Source organism: Thalassophryne amazonica, chromosome 4 (genome assembly GCF_902500255.1).
Source record: "Thalassophryne amazonica chromosome 4, fThaAma1.1, whole genome shotgun sequence".
NCBI lineage: Eukaryota > Metazoa > Chordata > Actinopteri > Batrachoidiformes > Batrachoididae > Thalassophryne > Thalassophryne amazonica.
This window is the reverse complement of record NC_047106.1, coordinates 68818811-68839815: the sequence shown is the minus strand read 5'-3', so window position 1 is coordinate 68839815 and position 21005 is coordinate 68818811. Positions and strand designations below refer to the sequence as shown.

The following is a 21005-nucleotide window of genomic DNA, read 5'->3' as shown; positions in this document are numbered from 1 at the left end:
TGTTGTATGCAGCAGGAGTATGAGGCTTTGAGAAGACCAAGGAATGTAACGGCATTCAGACTTGGGCCATAAGGTGCTTCCTTCGAGTGCACAAGTACACTAACAAGTTAGCTATTGAAGGGGATATGGGATGGGACCGATGCTTAACAAAGCAGAGATGTGAAGTGGTTAGATTGTGGAACTGTGAAAGGCTCACTAGAAAGATTTTTAATTGGAACAGAATGCCCAACCATCCGTGGATAAGGGAAGTCTTTAATTTTTTCTAGTACTGGGTTAAGTATATATTTTTCGAATAATTTACAGTTGTAGTATAAATATTATTAAATAGAAATTGGCAATTAAATGTCAAGAGCAGTGGGAGGTGGACATTTGGAGAAAACCCAAGATAATGTTTAATTATGTTCAGTTTAAAGAGGAGTATGGCACAGAACTATATGTTGTATCTAATCTGAAGAAAGGTCAAAGATCCCTTTGTGCCCAATTGAGAGCTGGCATCTTGCCCTTGCCATTTGAGGTGGGTAGGTATCAAGGGATACCAGAGGATCAGCGTTTATGTATTTTACGTGATTTAGGAAATGTGGGGGATGAGTTACACTTTGTTTTCCATTGTCCATTGTATACTAGTTTAAGAAATGTTTTATTTAAAAAATACAAGCCAGGAATCCTGATTTGTTTTGGTTGTCCAAATTTAATATGCCACGTTGGTTGTTTGAAGAGGTGTTTGCTTTGGGTAAATTTTTGGAGAAAGCATGGCAGCTATGGTGGAGACAGCGGTACCCGCATGTATGAAATGGTTGTATGTATATATTGTGTTGGGAGTGTCTTATAAGCCCATGGGGGCTGGGCATTATTGTATGCAGGACACTTAAATAAAGATTGTCTGTCTGTCTGTCTGTCTGTCTCTGTCATAGTTTTGGCAAATTGTAACAGCAACTTATGTGAAAGTGCTGATTTTTACAATGGAATTTCAATCGGATAAGTTCAGATTGTCTTTTATTCCCTCCTGAGGTTGAGCAGCATGTGTGTAGTTTCATGTTGCTGTGTGTTTGCTTGTTGCTGCATCCCTATAGATGTATATAGTAGTGACACACTAATTTCCACCCACATATTAATTGGAGATGGGTGAATATTTTTACAGTTGCTAGTGTATTAATCCCTCCAGCACCCATGTGAGCACATATTAAACAGGGAGGGGACCACCTGCGGACCCAGATGCAGATTTAACATGATACCCAAGACAGGACCCTCTGGGGTTCAGTGGTAGGCTTAAGGACACTTTACAGACAGTAGTAACTGGAATTTGATTCCTTGATCATTTGGTTGAATGATCCACTTTAACCAACTAACAGTCACTAGGTACCTTCATTTTATGTATTTAAGAACTGATTAAAACCATTTAATCTCAAATAGAGAGTTTTGATAGAAAAACCTTTGAGAACTCCAGCATTAAGTGGTGCAAGTGGTTAAGTTTGAAAGTGTTTACTCATACTAAAGAACTTCCTTGTACAGTGTTTCTCTTCACCTTTGTCTTGCTTGCTTTTTGGGCTATTCGTAACTGTGGTTTAAAGAAAAAAGCGTCCTGATTTTCAAAGGTGTAATTAGACTGCCACTGAGCTGATGGCGTGCCTCCAGGTTTGACTAGCTTTTCATCGTGACAGGTTTCAAATGGTTATTAGTAATAGCTCAGACTACTGGAACATCCAGAAATGTTTGAAATGTATGATTATTGTGACCTTGTCAGTGTATGGTTTTTTTATTTTTCATGTATTTAGAGAATGTGATGTTGCAGAAGCAGAATAAGAGGGGCAGGTTTTTGCAGTTTCAAATTTTCTGTAAGGTGGCATGATGTTAGTAATTTCAGAACATACTATGTGTAATTTACCTGAGACAGCAACCAAATACACCATGTAAAAAAAAAAATAAAACATCGCCAAACCCACCAGGCTGAGGCACAGTGTCAGTCAGTGTTTAGAAAATAAGTCAAACAATTTTGGAAGCACCTCTATGTATCTATCTCTCTATCTACTGATCTCTATATATTGTAATGGTGAGTACAATGGTGTGACCCCAGTACAGAGAACAAACCAGATGATTATGGTCAAGTATTCTTTATTCAAAGTTCTTTAAACAGGCAGCGCTCAGTAACATGTACGATCAGTCCAAATGGGGCTTTCAGAAGGAGGCGGCATAGGGTTATCCAAAAACAGGCAAAGCCAAAAACAGCCTGTAACAGGAAAGTAGTAACACTCAACAAGAAACATGAGCAAAGTGCTTCACTATCCAGCAACACAGACAAAATGGGGAGAACTGTGAGAAAATGAGAACAGGGAACAGCTCTGACAGTTAGGATGACTGAACACAGTAAGACAGGGTATTGCAACAAGAGGACACCAAAAGGATCCAGACACGACAGGAGGAACATGAACCCACAAGCCATGGAGTAATGAAACCATAATAACGTTGCTGGAGTAACGTGCCAATGCATATTGGAAAAATGTTTTTTGACAATTTGTAGCTTTTTTTTTATTGAATAATGCAGATCTTTGATAGGTTTGGGTGTCGTTTCACTACAGATTTGTAGTGCTGTTACTAAGATGTTGCCTAACTACATAGGTCGTCACTTGACTGATACATCTCATACCAATGTATCAAAGTCAGACAAGTCACTGACGAAGTTCTTACCATTTTAAATTTGTGTATATAATTATCTGAATCATCTGGGCAACCGTCCATAGTCCGAGTCAGAATTATTGGCAATCCTGAATTTTGAGGATAGAATTTAAATATGCACAGAAATAAATGCAAATTATCAATTTTCCCAACCTGTTTTTTGCAGGGGCTTATCTCCAGAGTCTGTACCATGAAGCAGATAAGATTCTGTGACTATACATGGACTGGCTGCCAGTCTGAATCAGATTACTTCCCCAGCCAAGGCTGGTACCATTTAGAGCTTGCTGGACTAACACCATGCACATGAAGTGTCTTGTCCAAGGACACAGACAGGTAGCGTAAGCAGGAATCAATCCAGGTCTACATATGGGTAGCCCAACTTCTTAGCCACTGCGCTACCTACTCTGCACTCTGTCGCTAGTCATCATATTTAGAAAAATGTCCAAAGTTACTAAAGAACAACAAAATGTCACAGAATGAAGTTTGATGAATTTGCAGTAGATCATTGCGTTCACAGCTGTTTTTCCAGAGAAACGTTAGGGAATGTATAAATGAATACAACCCCAATTCCAATGAAGTTGTGACGTTGTGTAATATGTAAATAAAAACATAATACAATGATTTGTAAATCCTCTTCAACCTATATTCAATTGAATACACCACAAAGACAAGATATTTAATGTTCAAACTGATAGACTTTTTTTTGTTTTTCTTCAAATATTTGCTCATTTTGAAATGGATGCCTGCTGCACATTTCAAAAAAGCTGGGACAGTGGCAACAAAAGACTGGGAAAGTTGGTGAATGCTCAAAGAACACCTGTTTGGAACATTCCACAGGTGAACAGGTTAATTGGAAACAGGTGAGTGTCATGATTGGGTATAAAAGGAGCATCCCCAAAAGGCTCAGCCGTTCACAAGCAAAGATGGGGTGAGGATCACCACTTGGAACAACTGCGTGAAAAAAAATTAGTGGTAAACATACCACTGTCCCAGCTTTTTTAAACGTGTTGCAGGCATTAGTTTCAAAATGAGCAAATATTTGCACAAAAACAAAGTTTATCAGTTTGAACATTAAATATCTTGTCTTTGTGGTGTATTCAACTGAATATAGGTTGAAGAGGATTGGCAAATCATTGTATTCTGTTTTTATTTACATTTTACACAATGTCCCAACTTCATTGGAATTGGTGTTGTATTTTCAAGTCACTGAGTATGTTTCTGACTTCATTTATGTCAATGATGAAGAAATACAAACAGTATGGTGCTCTGTGGTAAATCTGTTTGAGTTAGGAAAAAAAAAAGAACTGATTGCAAGAAAGAGGAAAGTAGGTAGTGAGTGAAGCTACCCATGTCAGGGGGCGGGGAACTCACCTTGACTTGCTTTGTGTATTAGTAAAGTAAATCAGGCTTCTCAATATAAAAAATTCAAAAATTATCTTCCTTAGACTCAAAGTGAAAGTAAATCTCTACAACTTTATATAAATTAATTAAAAATATAAAATCTAAGATGATGGGTTGCATAAGTAATCAGCCCCTTTGGTATAATACCTGTAAATAATCAGTTTAATTGCCAATTTTCTTCAGACAAGTCAGGGGATGGATACATGAACATTTCCAAGTCACTGAATATGTGTCTTGTGCCTGTCTTGAACTTTATTTACATCAGTTATGAAGAAATACAAATAGTATGGCACTCTATGGTAAATCTGTGTGGACTAGACAGTTCTCAAAAACTGAGTGACTGTGCAACCCAGAAGAAGCTAAAGACTTCTGTGGCTGTGATGGTAGAAATTGTACATTGTGCATGTTTTGCATTTTGTGTCCCCAGTTATACAGCTTCATGATGAAGTGGTAGGCTTACATCTCAGATGTACCTTCTGGCAAATTGTAGCTGAACTTTCAGGTTGTCTTTTTAATAAAACCCTCCTCACCCCAGTGGAGCAGCAGGGTTGAGGACTACAAAGCTTTTGCAAAATTTGGGGGGGGAAGAAACCTAGAAAAGTGATGTGCCAAAAAGTGGTCAACAAATTCAGCGCTTTAATAATAATTCTACTACTTATAAAATTATCTAGTAGACAATAAAGTCAGCCATAAAAAAAAGAACGAAGGATAACATAAAATTAAAAAAGACATCTGAGTGTGGCTTTGAACTAAAATGTCTTATCAGAGTGGCGTGCGTGATAATAAAGTGGGCAGAAGTGCAGACTGTCTTGGCTAAACACAAATGAAAACCCAGAGCTAAACCAAACATAAGCTGTGCTTTGTCTCCATTGTTGGGAGACCCTTAGGACAGAGGCTCTGCTGTATGAGTCATCTCATATTTAAGAGTTTCCATTTCCATTCATAATAGTGCCAGTGCAGCCGCTGAATAACCAAGCTTCTACCCATTACAGCTCAGCGCCCACAGCATTAAGACAACTTGGCCTTGCTCTGGGTTAAAACAGCAGGTGTTAAAAGACACAAAATAATCGCTTCGAAAGCAGTGTTGATTCATTGTAAAAGCTGAATGCTTAAAACAAAAAAAAATCACAGGGACATCTGACAAAAAGAAAAATGGCGTTGTAGCATTTTTCTCATCATTGGAATACATTTGTTTCCATTGTCGCAGATATCTCATATCCATCTGCAGAAGAAACTGTGTGAATGAAGTTCAACACAATCTTGGAAGATAAACAAAGGACTGGGCTGAGTTGATGCCACAGCTGCAGCTGTCCAAGTAGCAGAAATGGAAAGTTACAAATTTTGTTGTGCGTGCACGCCCTCCCTTTGACGTGAAATGTGGGTGACTTTGACTGTCTTCACAGACAGGCTGTCAGACAAAGGTTGCAGCATTCTTTAGCTTGACTGCAGTTGCCTGATCTTGTCTGTAAGTTTATCAAAAATATAGGCTCAAGTCCTGGACACAATAACTGGCTCTCCTGTATTTTAAATATATTCAGAAAACAATGCAAGTGAACAAATTTTACATCATCAAAATATTAAATAAAATATCCAGAGTTACTGAAAACAAAATGTACCCAGTTTTTTCTTTAGACAAGTCATGGGATTCATACATGAACATTTCCAATTCACAGAATATGTCATGGACTTCTTTTATATCAATCATTAAGAAATACAAATAATGTGGTACTGTTTTGACTTCTGGAATAGGCTCCTCCCAAATTTGAATAAGCAAATTTAGAAAACTGATGGATAGATGGTACTGTTTGAAAAACCTGTCTGGTGTTGGTAGCTACTTATCAAAATCTAAATGACTGTACAAGGAGACAAATGAGTAAAGCCACGAAGACACCCAGACAACTCTGAAGGAGTTATAGGCTTCTGTTTCTATGACTGGAGAAAACTGTATATTGTGGATCAGTTGAGTGGATCAGTCATCAGTTGAGCAGCTGCAATAAATCTGTCTGGATTTTTAACACCCCCCCCCCCCCCCCCCAAAAAAAAAAAAACCCACCACCAAAAAGCAAACAAACATGAATGGTCTTGCAAGAAACAGACTCATGAGGGAAGCCAGCAAGACACCCATTATAACTCTGGAATTACAGACTTTGGTAGATATGATTGGAGACATACAGTGCATCCAGAATGCACTCAGAGCACTGCACTCTTTCCACATTTTTTTTTTTTTTACATTACAGCCTTATTCCAAAATGGATTAAATTAATTTTTTGCCTTCAAAAGTCTACACACAATGACAATGTGAAAAGGTTTTTTTTTTTTTCAAATTTATTAAAAAGAAAAGAAAAAGAAATCACTTGTACGTAAGTATTCACAGCCTTTGCCACAAACCTCAAAACTGAGCTCAGGTGCATCCTGTTTCCACTGATCCTCTTTCAGATGTTTCTACAGCTTAATTGGAGTCCACTTGGGGTAAATTCAGTTTATTGGACATGATTTGGAAAGGCACACACCTGTGTACATATAAGGTCCCACAGTTGACAGTGCATGTCAGAACACAAACCAAAACTGCTCAAAGATGGGTGCACCAAACTTGTGGCATCATATTCAAGAAGACTTGAGACTGTAATTGCTGCCAAAGGTACACCAACAAAGTATTGAGCAAAGGGTGTGAATACTTATGTACGCGAGACTTCTTATTTTTTAATTTTTAATAAATTTGTAAAAATAATAATAGTAAAAAAATGTATTTGATGTTGTCATTATGGGGTGTTGTGAGTACAATTTTCCTGGGGAAAAAAACATGAATTTACACATTTGTGGAATAAGGCTGTAACATAACAAAATCTGGAAAAAGTGATGCGCTCTGAATACTGTTTGAATGTACTGTATATGGTTATTTTTGAGGGGTGAGGATTGTCCAAATACCTGCCTGGGTGGTTGCCATCCAGGATACAGGGCAGTCCTATAGTGTGGTGAACGTGGCAGCATGCGACACCAGTGAATGCTCCTAGACCTGACCCGTCTTCCACGATCAACCGGTAAAGTTATGAAATTAAGGCTTTAAAAGTGCTTGACGCATATTTTGGTAGTCAACAGGGCACATGAGTTTTTTTTAATGCAATGGATTGTATAAGTTGTAGGTTTCTGCTTTTATTACTCCTACAGTTTTAATAACACTGTACGTGTGAAAGCTTCCACTCGAAAGCAGCTGGCATTTTCTGTTTTATTTTTAAAAACGACCTTCTTGCAACAAAAAATGCTTGCTTATTAATTAATTTATTCATTCATTCTTACCTTTTTTTTCAATTTAATACAACCCCTGGCAAAAATTATGGAATCACCGGCCTCGGAGGATGTTCATTCAGTTGTTTAATTTTGTAGAAAAAAAGCAGATCACAGACATGACACAAAACTAAAGTCATTTCAAATGGCAACTTTCTGGCTTTAAGAAACACTATAAGAAAACAAGAAAAAAAATTGTGGCAGTCAGTAATGGTTACTTTTTTAGACCAAGCAGAGGGAAAAAAATATGGAATCACTCAATTCTGAGGAATAAATTATGGAATCACCCTGTAAATTTTCATCCCCAAAACTAACACCTGCATCAAATAAGATCTGCTCATTAGTCTGCATCTAAAAAGGAGTGATCACACCTTGGAGAGCTGTTGCACCAAGTGGACTGACATGAATCATGGCTCCAACACGAGAGATGTTAATTGAAACAAAGGAGAGGATTATCAAACTCTTAAAACAGGGTAAATCATCACGCAATGTTGCAAAAGATGTTGGTTGTTCACAGTCAGCTGTGTCTAAACTCTGGACCAAATACAAACATGCGAAGGTTGTTAAAGGCAAACATACTGGTAGACCAAGGAAGACATCAAAGCATCAAGACAGAAAACTTAAAGCAATATGGCTCAAAAATCGAAAATGCACAACAAAACAAATGAACGAATGGGAGGAAACTGGAGTCAACGTCTGTGACCGAACTGTAAGAAACCGCCTAAAGGAAATGGGATTTACATACAGAAAAGCTAAACGAAAGCCATCATTAACACCTAAACAGAAAAAAACAAGGTTACAATGGGCTAAGGAAAAGCAATCGTGGACTGTGGATGATTGGATGAAAGTCATATTCAGTGATGAATCTCGAATCTGCATTGGGCAAGGTGATGATGCTGGAACTTTTGTTTGGTGCCGTTCCAATGAGATTTATAAAGATGACTGCCTGAAGCGAACATGTAAATTTCCACAGTCATTGATGATATGGGGCTGCATGTCAGGTAAAGACACTGGGGAGATGGCTGTCATTACATCATCAATAAATGCACAAGTTTACATTGATATTTTGGACACTTTTCTTATCCCATCAGTTGAAAGGATGTTTGGGGATGATGAAATCATTTTTCAAGATGATAATGCATCTTGCCATAGAGCAAAAACTGTGAAAACATTCCTTGCAAAAAGACACATAGGGTCAGTGTCATGGCCTGCAAATAGTCCAGATCTTAATCCAATTGAAAATCTTTGGTGGAAGTTGAAGAAAATGGTCCATGACGAGGCTCCAACCTGCAAAGCTGATCTGGCAACAGCAATCAGAGAAAGTTGGAGCCAGATTGATGAAGAGTACTGTTTGTCACTCATTAAGTCCATGCCTCAGAGACTGCAAGCTGTTATAAAAGCCAGAGGTGGTGCAACAAAATACTAGTGATGTGTTGGAGCGTTCTTTTGTTTTTCATGATTCTATAATTTATTCCTCAAAATTGAGTGATTCCATATTTTTTTCCCTCTGCTTGGTCTAAAAAAGTAACCGTTACTGACTGCCACAATTTTTTTTCCTGATTTTTTTATAGTGTTTCTTAAAGCCAGAAAGTTGCCATTTGAAATTACTTTAGTTTTGTGTCATGTCTGTGATCTGCTTTTTTTTTTTTGCAAAATTAAACAACTGAATGAACATCCTCCGAGGCCGGTGATTCCATAATTTTTGCCAGGGGTTGTACTGGAAATATGTTGCTCTTTACAATTGCTTCAGCCAAAAACTCTTGTCTTTCTCTTTAACTTCCTTAGATCCTATGTCCACATATGGGGTCATCATCCCCTTCAAAACCTAATTCCTGTTCAAGCCCACATAGTAGGAATTTAAAGCAGCAAATTCTCACATCTGGGATTCAATTCCAAATAAGTTATTCTGCCTAGAAGAAGTAAGTTCTACATAGCCCTGTTGATGCCTGTTCCCGTAGTCTCAAGCGGATGCGATGTAGAAACCTGTCTCAGGTGACAGACAGGTAGCATGAGCAGGATTTGAACCCAGGTCTACATATTGTTAGGCCAGTTCCTTATCCACTCAGCTACTTGCTCTCTTTGGGGTTTCCCTGTACTTTTTAGTGATGGCTAATATGGACACTGGCATTGATGATATGATTTCTATTGACTTGCGAGTCATGCACTCACTTTGTGCAGAAGATGGCGTGTCGCCCTGTCACAGTCTTATTGTAAGACCAGACAGAGCCCATTCGAGAATCACCTCTTGTACATAAGTACTGTTTACCGCAGGCTGGAAAGAGTAATTTTTCAACATTTTGGTTCTTGTCTCCACTAATGTCTGTAATCCTGAAACTAAACACAAGGTGTCTCGTATATTTGGATGGATGGATGGATGAGATTTATTGTCATTGTCATTACACGAGTGCAACAACGAGATTACGTCCACACTCCAATTACCACAGACAAGAAACAGGAATTAATCCACAATTATTATTTGTTTACCATAATAATGGCACACATCAGAATTAAAGACAACACATATACTTTTGACATTGTTTATGTGCACTAAACTTTGAAACAGTCCTTTTTCCGAATTGAGGCGATGTGAGTGTGGGGGGGCCGCAGCAACATGTAGTTGCGCCACCGCCAGCTTGGGGGGGAACGGGGAGCTACAGCAGCTAAAACTGCGCGGCACCCCAGAGGGGGAAAGGGAGTGGTGTGAGCAGGGGCCGGGATGGGGAGGGGAATGGGGACAGGAGGGGATGAAGGGGGGTGGGAGCATGCTTGCAGTCTCTGTCCATGTGTGAGTGGCAAATGAGTCTGTTTCTGTCCGTGTATGCTGGAGTTGGAGAAGAAGAAGGCAACGGAATAGTTCACCAATGCCATAGAAATTCTTCTGGAGGAAAACAACGGGGCATTTTGTCCTTCAGAGGCTGATAAGCCTGCCATGTTTATGGTTGAGCAGTGAAAAACACCTTTACATCTCACATGAACAACCAGATCCAGTTATGAATATTCCCTGGTCTCCGTCATCTTCCTTTGCAAGGTGTGCATTTACTCCCATATGTTATCCAATTTGCGTCTGAGTTCAAGGGTTAACGCAGTCTGAGAATGTATCGCCTTGCCCAACTCATTAATCATGACGGACAGGTGAGGGGTCGTGGTTCTGGTGGCAGCCGTCTTGCCAATTCTCCGGTAGGTCAGAGCAGCACATAAACCAATAACTACCAGCCCTCCTACAATAAAACCAAATATAGATAAATCCTCAAAGTCCTCCACAGAGAATGGCACAAAACACGTTACACTCCACGTCTCCCAGGAGTCAAGAACATAGCCCGTAGGTTAGGTTTCATCTGGGCACGCAGGGTCGCCCGGCCCTGATTTCCTTGTTGAAAAAATGGTGTCAATAGCGTTCAGAGACCAGCTGATCAATTCCGTGGTTAATCCAATATAGTTTGAAGAATTCACAGTCTGGTGAAGTAGGGGACTTGAAGGTTGGAGCAGAGATAAGGGAGAGAGGAGATGCGACTGCCCAAGCCGGACCCAAGCATATTTGGGTCTGGTGGTGGAAATGCTTCCATACTTCTTGCGTTACTGTGAGGTTTGAACATAATATTCAGAAGAGGTGAAAGAATAGGCTGACATGAAGGAGAACCAATTTGTGCCGAGTGTAACATGGCCTCAGTGTCACTGATACTGTGACGTCATCTTCTACTGAAATTATAGCTGTCAAAATAACACATTAGTCAATTAATAAATTACAGCACCTGTAATGTGTTAATTTTTAAAATGCGGATTAATCATACTTTGATCCTTTTTGTTTTGATGCCACTGACTTAATCTGTAAATAGAGTTTTTTGAGAGCAATAACTGGTTAAGATGTCAGTGCATTTGGACACTTTTTGAGTGGTTTAAACAACAGCACCAGACCAGAAGTATTTTTTTTTTTAAATGGCACCAAGGAAAAGTAACAGGAGCAGCACATCCACAGTGCACAGATTATCTTAATATTGTTCTCCGAGATGAGGAATAAAAGAGCCTAATGTTTACTGCTGCTCAGCAACACAGGCAGGTGAAATACTGTTAAATACTTTCCATACTAAAGGATTTCCATGAGTGTTTTCACAGATATTCTCCTGATTTAAGCAGAGTTCATGCCTGACACAGCTTGTTTAAAGCCGCATTCACACCGGGCGTGACCAGACGGACGCGCCACCATCGCCCGGTGTGTCGCTCTGCTTTTGCTGCGAAAATTCGCCCCAGTGCGTCATCAAATAGGAGGAGCTTCCATTCCGCTCACCGGCTCCGGTTGTCAGTCAGGTTAACATGACGGACCTTGATGACACGGAGCGAGTTGTTGTTGAAAGCTGACAAACGTCATGAGATGTTCCCAATTCGGGGAGTATCATTATTTGCTGCAGGAGCTGCGTCTGGATGCCGGCCGCTTTCAGTGGCCCTTCCGCCTCTGCAGGACACAGTTTGAGGACCTCCTGTCCCGTTCACGCGCGCACATGTAAACAATAAAAAAAAAAAAACTCAGCTGCCTGCTGTGGGGTTGCTCCTCACCCTTCCCCCAAAACCTCTGTCATAATTGTTTATAAACCAGCCACCATTTGTTTTATTATACGTCTGTGTAGTTAATCAATAAAATAATCTTCACGGACGATTCGCTCGCACACGCACGTGAAAAAAAAAACTCCGCTGCCCCTGCTGCAGCGCTGCTGCTCGCTCTCCCCCCAAAAACTCTGTCATAATTGTGAAATAAAGGACAAAAGGGACATAAGTCCTGCTCACAGGTTGGCTACCAGAGACAGGACATGTTCACATCCAACTCAGTCACACTCCAGACATCTCCACGTCACTACATATCCAGTCCCTGATTGGTCATCACAGCGCGACAAGACAAAAAAGTTCAGATTTTTCAACTTTGGGAGGAGGGCGACGCGAAGCGATATCGCGCCACAAACACGCCAGTCGCTCAAAATCGCTTCACTCGCGCCGCGTCCATCACGTCGCGCTGCGTGGCTTGGCGCCACAACACGTCCTTCCATAGGGATTATATGGCAACCTGTCGCTCGCGTCGTGCCCAGTGTGAACGCCGCTTAACACCTCTGTGACATATGTAACAGAAATAGCCACGCCCCTCACATTGTCTAATTTTACTTCAGATCATTAACCCCCCACACACGCACACACTTTCTCCATAGCCCAGCTATGTACAGCACAGCTGTATTCCAAAATCACAAAAACCTAATATGCAATGTGAAAATTGTTGGATCACGCACTTTTTTTGCAAAGTTTGTAGACCGCACTGGACAGTTAATTTTTATACATTAAAATATTTTTTTTTTAATTATTGTAAACGTGAATTTCTTTTCTTCATTGGTTTTGTGATGTTTTGCGATTTGAGGGGTGATATTTTCAAAAAAATTATACATGCAATTAAATGCAATTAATTTAATTAATTGCAAACCTTGTAATTAGATTCATTTCTTTTTTCATCTGTCGGCACTAATTGAAAATCAAGTTTAAATGACTGGAGGATTTTTTTTTATTCTCTTTAGCTGAGGTTTGGGAGTGTGACCTGGTCCTGCATGTTGCTGTGAATGCCAACCACACAGGCATTCGTACATACAGTACAATGATAAAAAACAAAAAAACGTTTCTAAGAAAGTAATGGAGAGCTTAATTAGGTGGCTTTTGTTATCTTCTATCTTGAGCAGTTTTGTTTCTACCTTAAAGGGTTATCATATCTTATGAACAGTGGACATCATGCTGAACATGTTTGTCATGCAGCCGACTGATGTGCAGGAATGCAGTGAGCTTTTTGTTGAGGTATGATGGAGACCCTCAGATTTTCATGTAGTCTTGTAGCCAAGGAGCAGCGTGTCTGGTGATGAATAGTGATTGACTTCAGACCAGACTGAACCAGCACCTGCTGGCACGGTTCTATCATGACCTCTCCCTGGTTTTTGTCTTTGTGATGCTTCGTCTGCACGCCTGTGCATTCAGGAGCGTTTCTGTCATGGTTTATGCAGACATGCATGTGGGTGTGAGCACACTGGAGGTGACCCATGCAGGAAAGAAGGGGAGGGATGAGGGCTCATATTTACATTGGCAGCTACAAAAGGGGAAATGAACTGACTTCAAAGCAAGCATGCAGCTGAACTGTAAAGTGAGTGAGGGAGTCCTCCACACATAAACTGGCAGACTGACTCTCAAAACACAGACAGACATTCCCAGGGCTTACTCACAACAACCACTCACTGGCTGCTTACTGTGTTTTCACCACAGCATGGCTTGCTGTGTGTGTGTGTGTGTGTGTGTGTGTGTGTGTGTGTGTGTGTGTGTGTGTGTGTGTGTGTGTGTGTGTGTGTGTGTGTGTGTGTGTGTGTGTGTGTGTGTGTGTGTGTGTGTGTGTGTGTGTGTGTGTGTGTGTGTGTGTGTGTGTGTGTGTAATAGATCTTTTACATTGAGGAAAAACATTCTTTGAGCATGTGCACGCTTTATGATATCACATGTTGGCTTATTTTTACACTCAGTTCTGCAGTATCTATATTATAATAGTCAAGCGGCCCCTGTGTGATCGTGTGTATGGCTTCAATCATGCAAAAGCCGGGCAGAGTTGACATGTGCCGTTGGGTATGCTTATATATTTTGGGTCAAGGATGAATGCTCCGAAAACAGAAAGTTGATGGGACAAATATTTTTGGAGAAATTAGCAATTTTAGTTAACCAATAAACAATGGATGCTGTACTGCAATGCACCATAGGAGTTCGGGGTTTTGAGGTTTTAAATTTTGTTATTGTGGTTATATTAGTTTAACAGTGCTTTTAGTGTTATTGATTTATTGTATTTTTGTAGATTAATTGGTTTAGTCAGTTTAGATAAGTCTCATGTTACTAATGAGTGACTTAAGTTTCATGTTGGTACCATGAGTGAAATGTTTAGTGGTTGTCAGTTTAGTGGTTTGTCAAATTAAAACACCTGTTATTAACTACTTTCTGGACTCACACCATTCCAGAAGGGGACAGTAAGTCATCTTTGGGTAATTCCATGTCAATTCAACAAATATTTGAGGGGTCTCATGCACTTTGTCTCAGATTTTCTTTAAATTTTAATCAAATATTCCTAGACTATTCAGAACAACAAATCTGACGTTTGAGGCCTGTAGGCCAAGTAGAGTCTGAGATATGGCCAATTTAGTGTGCATAGGGTCTGCATTTGTTTTGTTTTTTTTAGGCAAAAATTATGGCCATCATTTCTGGAGCTATGTTCAAGGTAGAATATCTCAGCAAATAATGGACTTAGAGGTCTGAAATTTTCTGTTGCAATTGTCATGGACACCCAGACTTGGACTATAGTCAAACAACAGACACTGACACTAAACTGTGAAGTTTATGTATGCTCAAACTCTGGAAAATATTACATTAACTATTGCGAGCATCCATGTTTGAGACACTGAAGCATACCATTACACTCAAAGAACCCTTTCCATTTCTTGGCTCCTTGATGCCAGCTATACTGGCTATGAAATTTGTAAATTTGGTATAGCTGTGGTAAAAACAGTTAATGTAGGAGAAACCTCTGAAATCTGAAAAAAGCATTTTGTGGTTGAATTTTATTAGAAGAAAAGCTCATGTGGGCAGTAAATAAAACTCTTCAAACTGATTCCATTTTGAAGGTATTGATATCTACTTTGTGTTTATAAATATGGCCTTCCTTATGAAACTCCTTCCTGGTTAATTTAAGCATCCAATTATGGCTAATTTGTGCATTTGCGACTGTATTTCTAGTGCTGAAATGACAATTTCATTTTAATTGTGTGCACACACTGCATTCATATGATTCATGGCACACCCCAGATTGCTTGCACATAGATCTGCCAGGGGGATTCCTAGTAACCGTGGAAACCTTGGGGAATCCTTGTGAAAGCATGAGTGTGGTGGGTGATTTTAAGTTCAATGTAAGTACAGTGGTCCCTCGTTTATCGCGGGAATTACGTTCTAAAAATAACCCGCAATAGGCGAAATCCGCGAAGTAGTCAGCATTATTTTTTACAATTATTATAGATGTTTTAAGGCTGTAAAACCCCTCACTACACACTTTATACACTTTTCTCAAACAGACATTAACATTTTCTCACTTTTCTCTCATGTGTAAACACTCTCAAAGTTCAAACCTTAGTAGAAAAATAAGTCCAACCTGTTTTCAGGCCCAAACATTTGTTTGAGAAATAAAAATAGAACGTTCCCCCCCCCCCCCCCCCCAAAAAAAGTCATTGTCCAAACACTTAAAACCTGGCCTGGCTGTAAAACCGAGTGACTTTGAACTAAAATAATTTGTCTCTTGCTGTGTGTCAAAGGAAAAAAAAAAACCTTCACAACCAGCGGTGGCAGAATTTTCCTTTATATCTCTTTAAAAATAGGGTAACATCTGGTTTACTGTTTGCAGCACGCTGCTGACATGTGTCATGACTTCCCTCCTCCTAGTAACAGTTGTTCTTATGTTGCAAATTGTTTCTTTAAACAGCCACTGGAGTAACTTGTGAATGGAAGTGTTGAAGATCACAGATGATTTGAAAGTGTGTGTGTGTGTGTGTGTGTGTGTGTGTGTGTGTGTGTGTGTGTGTGTGTGTGTGTGTGTGTGTGTGTGTGTGTGTGTGTGTGTGTGTGAGACAGGGATGCTGCAGAGACAGCCCACCATTGAAGAGTTTGTCGATGCGCTGGTGTCGGAGCTCAACCCAAACTTTGAGACCTTCCTCATGGACTCTGAAAGCTAACAAGTTTCTGTTGTCACGGAAATGGACTTTGCAGGAGAAAGAGGAGTCACTGATGCTGCACACTGGGGTGTGGCGGTAAAACACACACCACATGCTCATCTTCAGTCGTAAACATGTTTACTTTGTAAAGGACACAATAGGTTTTCTAAAAGTCATGTTACTTGTGTGTATCAAAGAGCTGCCGGGTGTCTCTGAGTCGCGTCATCTTTGCAGCACCCTGCGCTGTGGCCTTATGGAACACAATGTGTTGTACTGTACAACAGCCCGGCCACTCACTACACAATGATGTGATAACAGTACAAGTTTATTCCAGATCATACTCTCTGAGCGTGCAAGATCTGTTGGAAATTGTGCACAGCACCTGCATTCTGAACATGCGTACTGGTGAGATGAGACTGCAACGCACCACGTTTAGCATGATCAAAACTTCTACTGCATTTCCTGTATTATGTCATAGCACACATTGTGTAGTGTTACATAGCTGTTACTGCAAACAGATACACACACACACACACACACACACACACACACACACACACACACACACACACACACACACACACACATGCACTGGAGTAAAACAGGAATTGGCAAAAAGGAACAAATATAATGACACACCCCCTTGTGGCCAATGTCCACTGGAGCTCCAGAAAGATTTTGTGTGGTGTTCATGTTTCTGATGTTGAAATCCCCCCCACCCCAAGAAGCAGCCAAAGCTGATGGGAAAGCTGAAGGAAAGCTGACTTCCAAAGGTGCACACATGAAGGTGTCTACGGAGTGCTGGAGTGACCAAAGAGAGGATAAAATGGGGGACTAAAGTATTCTGCCCATCTTATTGCATGCTTGAGACATATAATTCTACAATTTGATTAATTTGCACTTGAGTTAATTATTTAAATAATTTTGGCAGCACATATGACCATTGGTGGCTCCCTCTCTCTAAGCAAACCAAATATTCTGTGCTGAGTAAATGCATTTCAGAGTTTGATGTTATCCACATAAACACCCAATAATTGCATTTCTATAACCCATAAATAGATCCTTGTTATTTGATTAGTGGATTGTGTGTCACAACATTATTTGTCCCATTGTATTAAAAAAAGTCCACTGTATGAGTTACAGATTTTTTTGGCTCCATTTAGTGTTCATTTTGGGAAATGAATATATCTGGAAAATGGTAGTATTTTGACTGCTGAATAAAACCTGGCCTTGTTCTCTCTCAGTGGAGTTCTGTGTGTGGGAGAACCTGTGCAGCGCTGTATGGATAGAGGTGCACCATAATGTGTACCGTGTATTTCTTTCGAAATAAGTTTCTGCGTTACGGTGATAAGCCCTGACTACTTCGTATAGTTGTGTAGTGAGTGGCCAGCTTTCTTCAGCTGTACTAATGAGCAATAGTTAAATATTGTAACTTATGTTGTACTAAGTTTATGCTTTTATTTGTTTTGGGGTTCTTTTGTTTGTTTGTTGTTTTTTCTTTTCTGATTCTTGTGTGAATTGGTGTTGACTTGTGCTCATGTGCCCTCATTAACATTTTTCAACTTAAGCAAGCACATCATGTCATTTCCTAATTAAATGAGTACGAGGAACCATCCTTTGTTATTCCTGTGGTAATTAGTATTTAGGCTGACCCTTATCATTTGTTTTGTCTGTGAGGACAACATAAGACATCTTTTTACCCCTTCCGGGCTCCTTTACACATAGTACGAATGTGGTCGAATTGCACAGGAATCGTATGCATAACATGCAAAATCGTAGCTGCCTCCAATGCCTCGTACACCTGTTGCTATAACTGTTTGCGCACACCAGCGACTGAAAGACGGAGTGTGCACTGTGAGAGTCCATCAAACCTTCTTGCAGCAGGTGTTGGCCAAATTCCAAGTCACACATACAAACATCTAACACCGTTCACTTGGTATTTAGAAAATGTGTGGCCATTCATACTATTAGCATGAAAACAGTCAGCAGACAATCACTGTCGAGCTGGATGTAAAATCTAAGTGCCTCCACTACTGTGGAGTTGCAAAGCAACACAAATGTAGTGCACATGTCTCGCACGTGTCCACGTGTCGCTCCCACTCCCACCAACACATTTGGCGTGCTGGGGGGCACACTTGCATATGCGTATGTACCGATCTAATCACATGGGGGCCAGACAGCCAGGTGTGATCACACACAGCATGGGGAGGGGCCTGTCAGCTGATCACAGCACCCTGAAAGCTGGATGACGGCTTAGTGCACACATTATAAACACAGAATCCACCGCCAGGGCAGTTATATAAATAATTACGACAATACCTACATACACAATTACACAACAAATAACGAGGATGAGTGACCACATAACACAGAGACATGGTCTGGGCACTGAATGGACAAGGGGGGCTTACAACATTCCTCCGTGAGGCACGTGTCTCTGCCTGCTGTCCTCACGTGGAAATACATAAAAACATCTCTTTTGTGACGGGCTTGGAGAGCGCACACAGTGTGGATACTGCCACACAGAGTGCTTTTGTGCCAGTAAAATGGGCACTTTTTCAGTCTTTTAGCCACAACAAACAGGTTTTTTTTTCACCACAGCGTCACTGAGGATTTGTCATACAGTGCATGTGGAAAGTATTCACAGCACTTCACTTTTTCCACATTTTATGTTACAGCCTTATTCCAAAATGGAGTAAAATACTTTTTCAAAATTCTACTCACAACACCCCATAATGACATTTTTGAAAATATATTAAATATAAAAAATTAAGAAATTACATGTACATAAGTATTTACACCCTTTGTACAGTAATCTGTTGACGCACCTTTGGCAGCAGTTACAACCACAAGTCTTCTGGAATATGCTTGCTACACCCATCGTTGGGACGTTTTGCACATTCCTCTTTGCAGCACCTCTCAAACTCCATCAGGTTGTCTGGGAGCGTCGGTGCACAGCCATTTTCAGATCTCTCCAGAGATGTTTAATCCAATTCAAGTCTGGGCTCTGGCTGGGCCACTCAAGGACATTCACAGAGTTGTCCTGAAGCCACTCCTTTGATATCTCGGCTGTGTGTTTAGGGTCATTGTCCTGCTGAAAGATGAACCGTTGCCCCAGTCTGAGGTCAAGAGTGCTCTGGAGTAGGTTTTCAGCCAGGATGTCTCTGTACATCACTGCATTCATCATTCCCTCAATCTTGATTAGTCTCCCAGTTCCTGTCCCTTAAAAACATCCCCACAGCATGATGCTGTCACCACGCTTTACTGTAGGGATGGTACACAGTTTCCTCCAAACGTGATGCCTGAGTTCAGTCTTTGTGTCATCAGACCAGAGAGTTTTGTTTTTCATGGTCTGAGAGTCCTTCAGCTGCCTTTGGGCAAACTCCAGGTGGGCTGCCATGTGCCTTATACTAAGGAGTGGCTTCCGTCTAGCCACTCTACCATACAGGACTGATTGGTGAATTGCTGCAGAGATGGTTGTGCTTCTGGAAGGTTTTCCTCTCTCCACAGAGGAATGCTGGAACTCTGACAGAGTGACCATCAGGTTCTTGGTCACCTCCTTGACTAAGGGCCTTCTCAGTTTAGATATGTGGCCAGCTCTAGAAAGCGTCCTGGTGAATCTGAACTTCTTCCATTTACAGATGATGGAGGCCACCGTGCTCGTTGGGACCTTCAAAGCAGCAGAAATGTTTCTGTGCCGTTCCCCAGATTTGTGCCTCAAGACAGTCCTGTCTCAGAGGCCTACAAACAATTCCTTTGACTTCATTGGTTTGTGCTCTAATATGCACTGTCAGCTGTGGGATCTTATATGTAGACAGGTGTGTGCCTTTCCAAATCATGTCCAATCAACTGAATTTACCCCAGGTGGACTCCAGTTAAGCTGCAGAAACATCTCAAGGATGATCAGTGGAAACAAGATGCACCTGAGCTCAAGTTTAGGCTTTATGGCAGAGTGTGAATACTTATGTACAAGTGATTTCTTCGTTTTTTATTTTTAATAAATTTGGGGAAAAAAAACTTTATTCATATTGTCATTATGAGGTATTGTGTGTAGAATTTTGGGAAAGAAAATGAATTTCATCTGTTTTGAAAAAAACAGTTCACATATTTCCAAACTAGTCTGTGCTGTACTTGGCTGTATAGTGTATTTGTGCAGCATGGAGCTGTGAGCACACCTGATCCTGTCAGATCTCAGAAGCTGTGCATAGTTTGACCTTGTCAGCACTTTGGAGAATGCCAAGGAACACCTGGAGCAGCATGTTTCTCTGTAGAACTGGAGTGCCATCATGAAGGGCAGCTCTTGTCCCAATGCAGATTTCTCCCAGATCTGCTATAGTGACCCTAAGCAACTAGGGGCAGGGCTGTGAAATGAAAATTGTGAAATCTGAGGAAAGTTCGCAGGGGGTCTGGGGGGCACAGCCCCCAGCAGCCGGGGTCTAGGGCCTTGTGGGGCCCCAGAAACCAAATTAAATTTTCATCTACTGATACATTTTCAACATCTTCTGAAAGAACAAATCTCAAAATTTGTGCATATTTAAATGATCCTAGATTCAACCTTTCACTTGAACCGTCAATGATCATGTTGAAATAACAAAATATGATGTGGAAGTAAGACCTGGTATGATTTTCCTTTTAATTGTAAACCAAATTATGCATTAACTCAGAACAATTAAACTACATGAAATTCATGGAGACTGAAAAGACTGTTAAAGTATTTCAAAAACCACAGCTAAAGCTTGTAGAATATTTTAAAAATCATGGTAAAATATCAATAACATACGTACCTTACAGTAAAAAAGCCACACATTCTTGTGTAAATTCCTGTAAATCCACTCAAAGCCACAGTGTCTTTTTTCCCATGAAAAAAGTCTACATTAATAAAAACTAATTTACATTGTTGTGTAAATT

At 40.4% G+C, this 21005-nt stretch overlaps 1 protein-coding gene across 2 annotated transcripts in view; it reads left to right on the top strand.

The window, feature by feature from the left end:
* Window positions 1-17218, top strand: part of LOC117508329 (mitochondrial intermediate peptidase-like) — a 131715-nt gene extending 114497 nt beyond the window's left edge. The window contains exons 19-20 of one of the 2 annotated variants that reach the window (XR_004560054.1): window positions 16018-16527; window positions 16616-16645. Coding sequence is in view for 1 of the 2 variants with exons in the window: in XM_034168066.1 (XP_034023957.1) it covers window positions 16018-16118 (101 nt within the window). In the remaining variant the exon portion in view is untranslated. Of the gene's footprint in view, window positions 1-16017 lie in introns of both variants that reach the window. The other variant, XM_034168066.1, reaches the window with a different exon arrangement.
* The last annotated feature ends 3787 nt before the right edge of the window (window positions 17219-21005 follow it).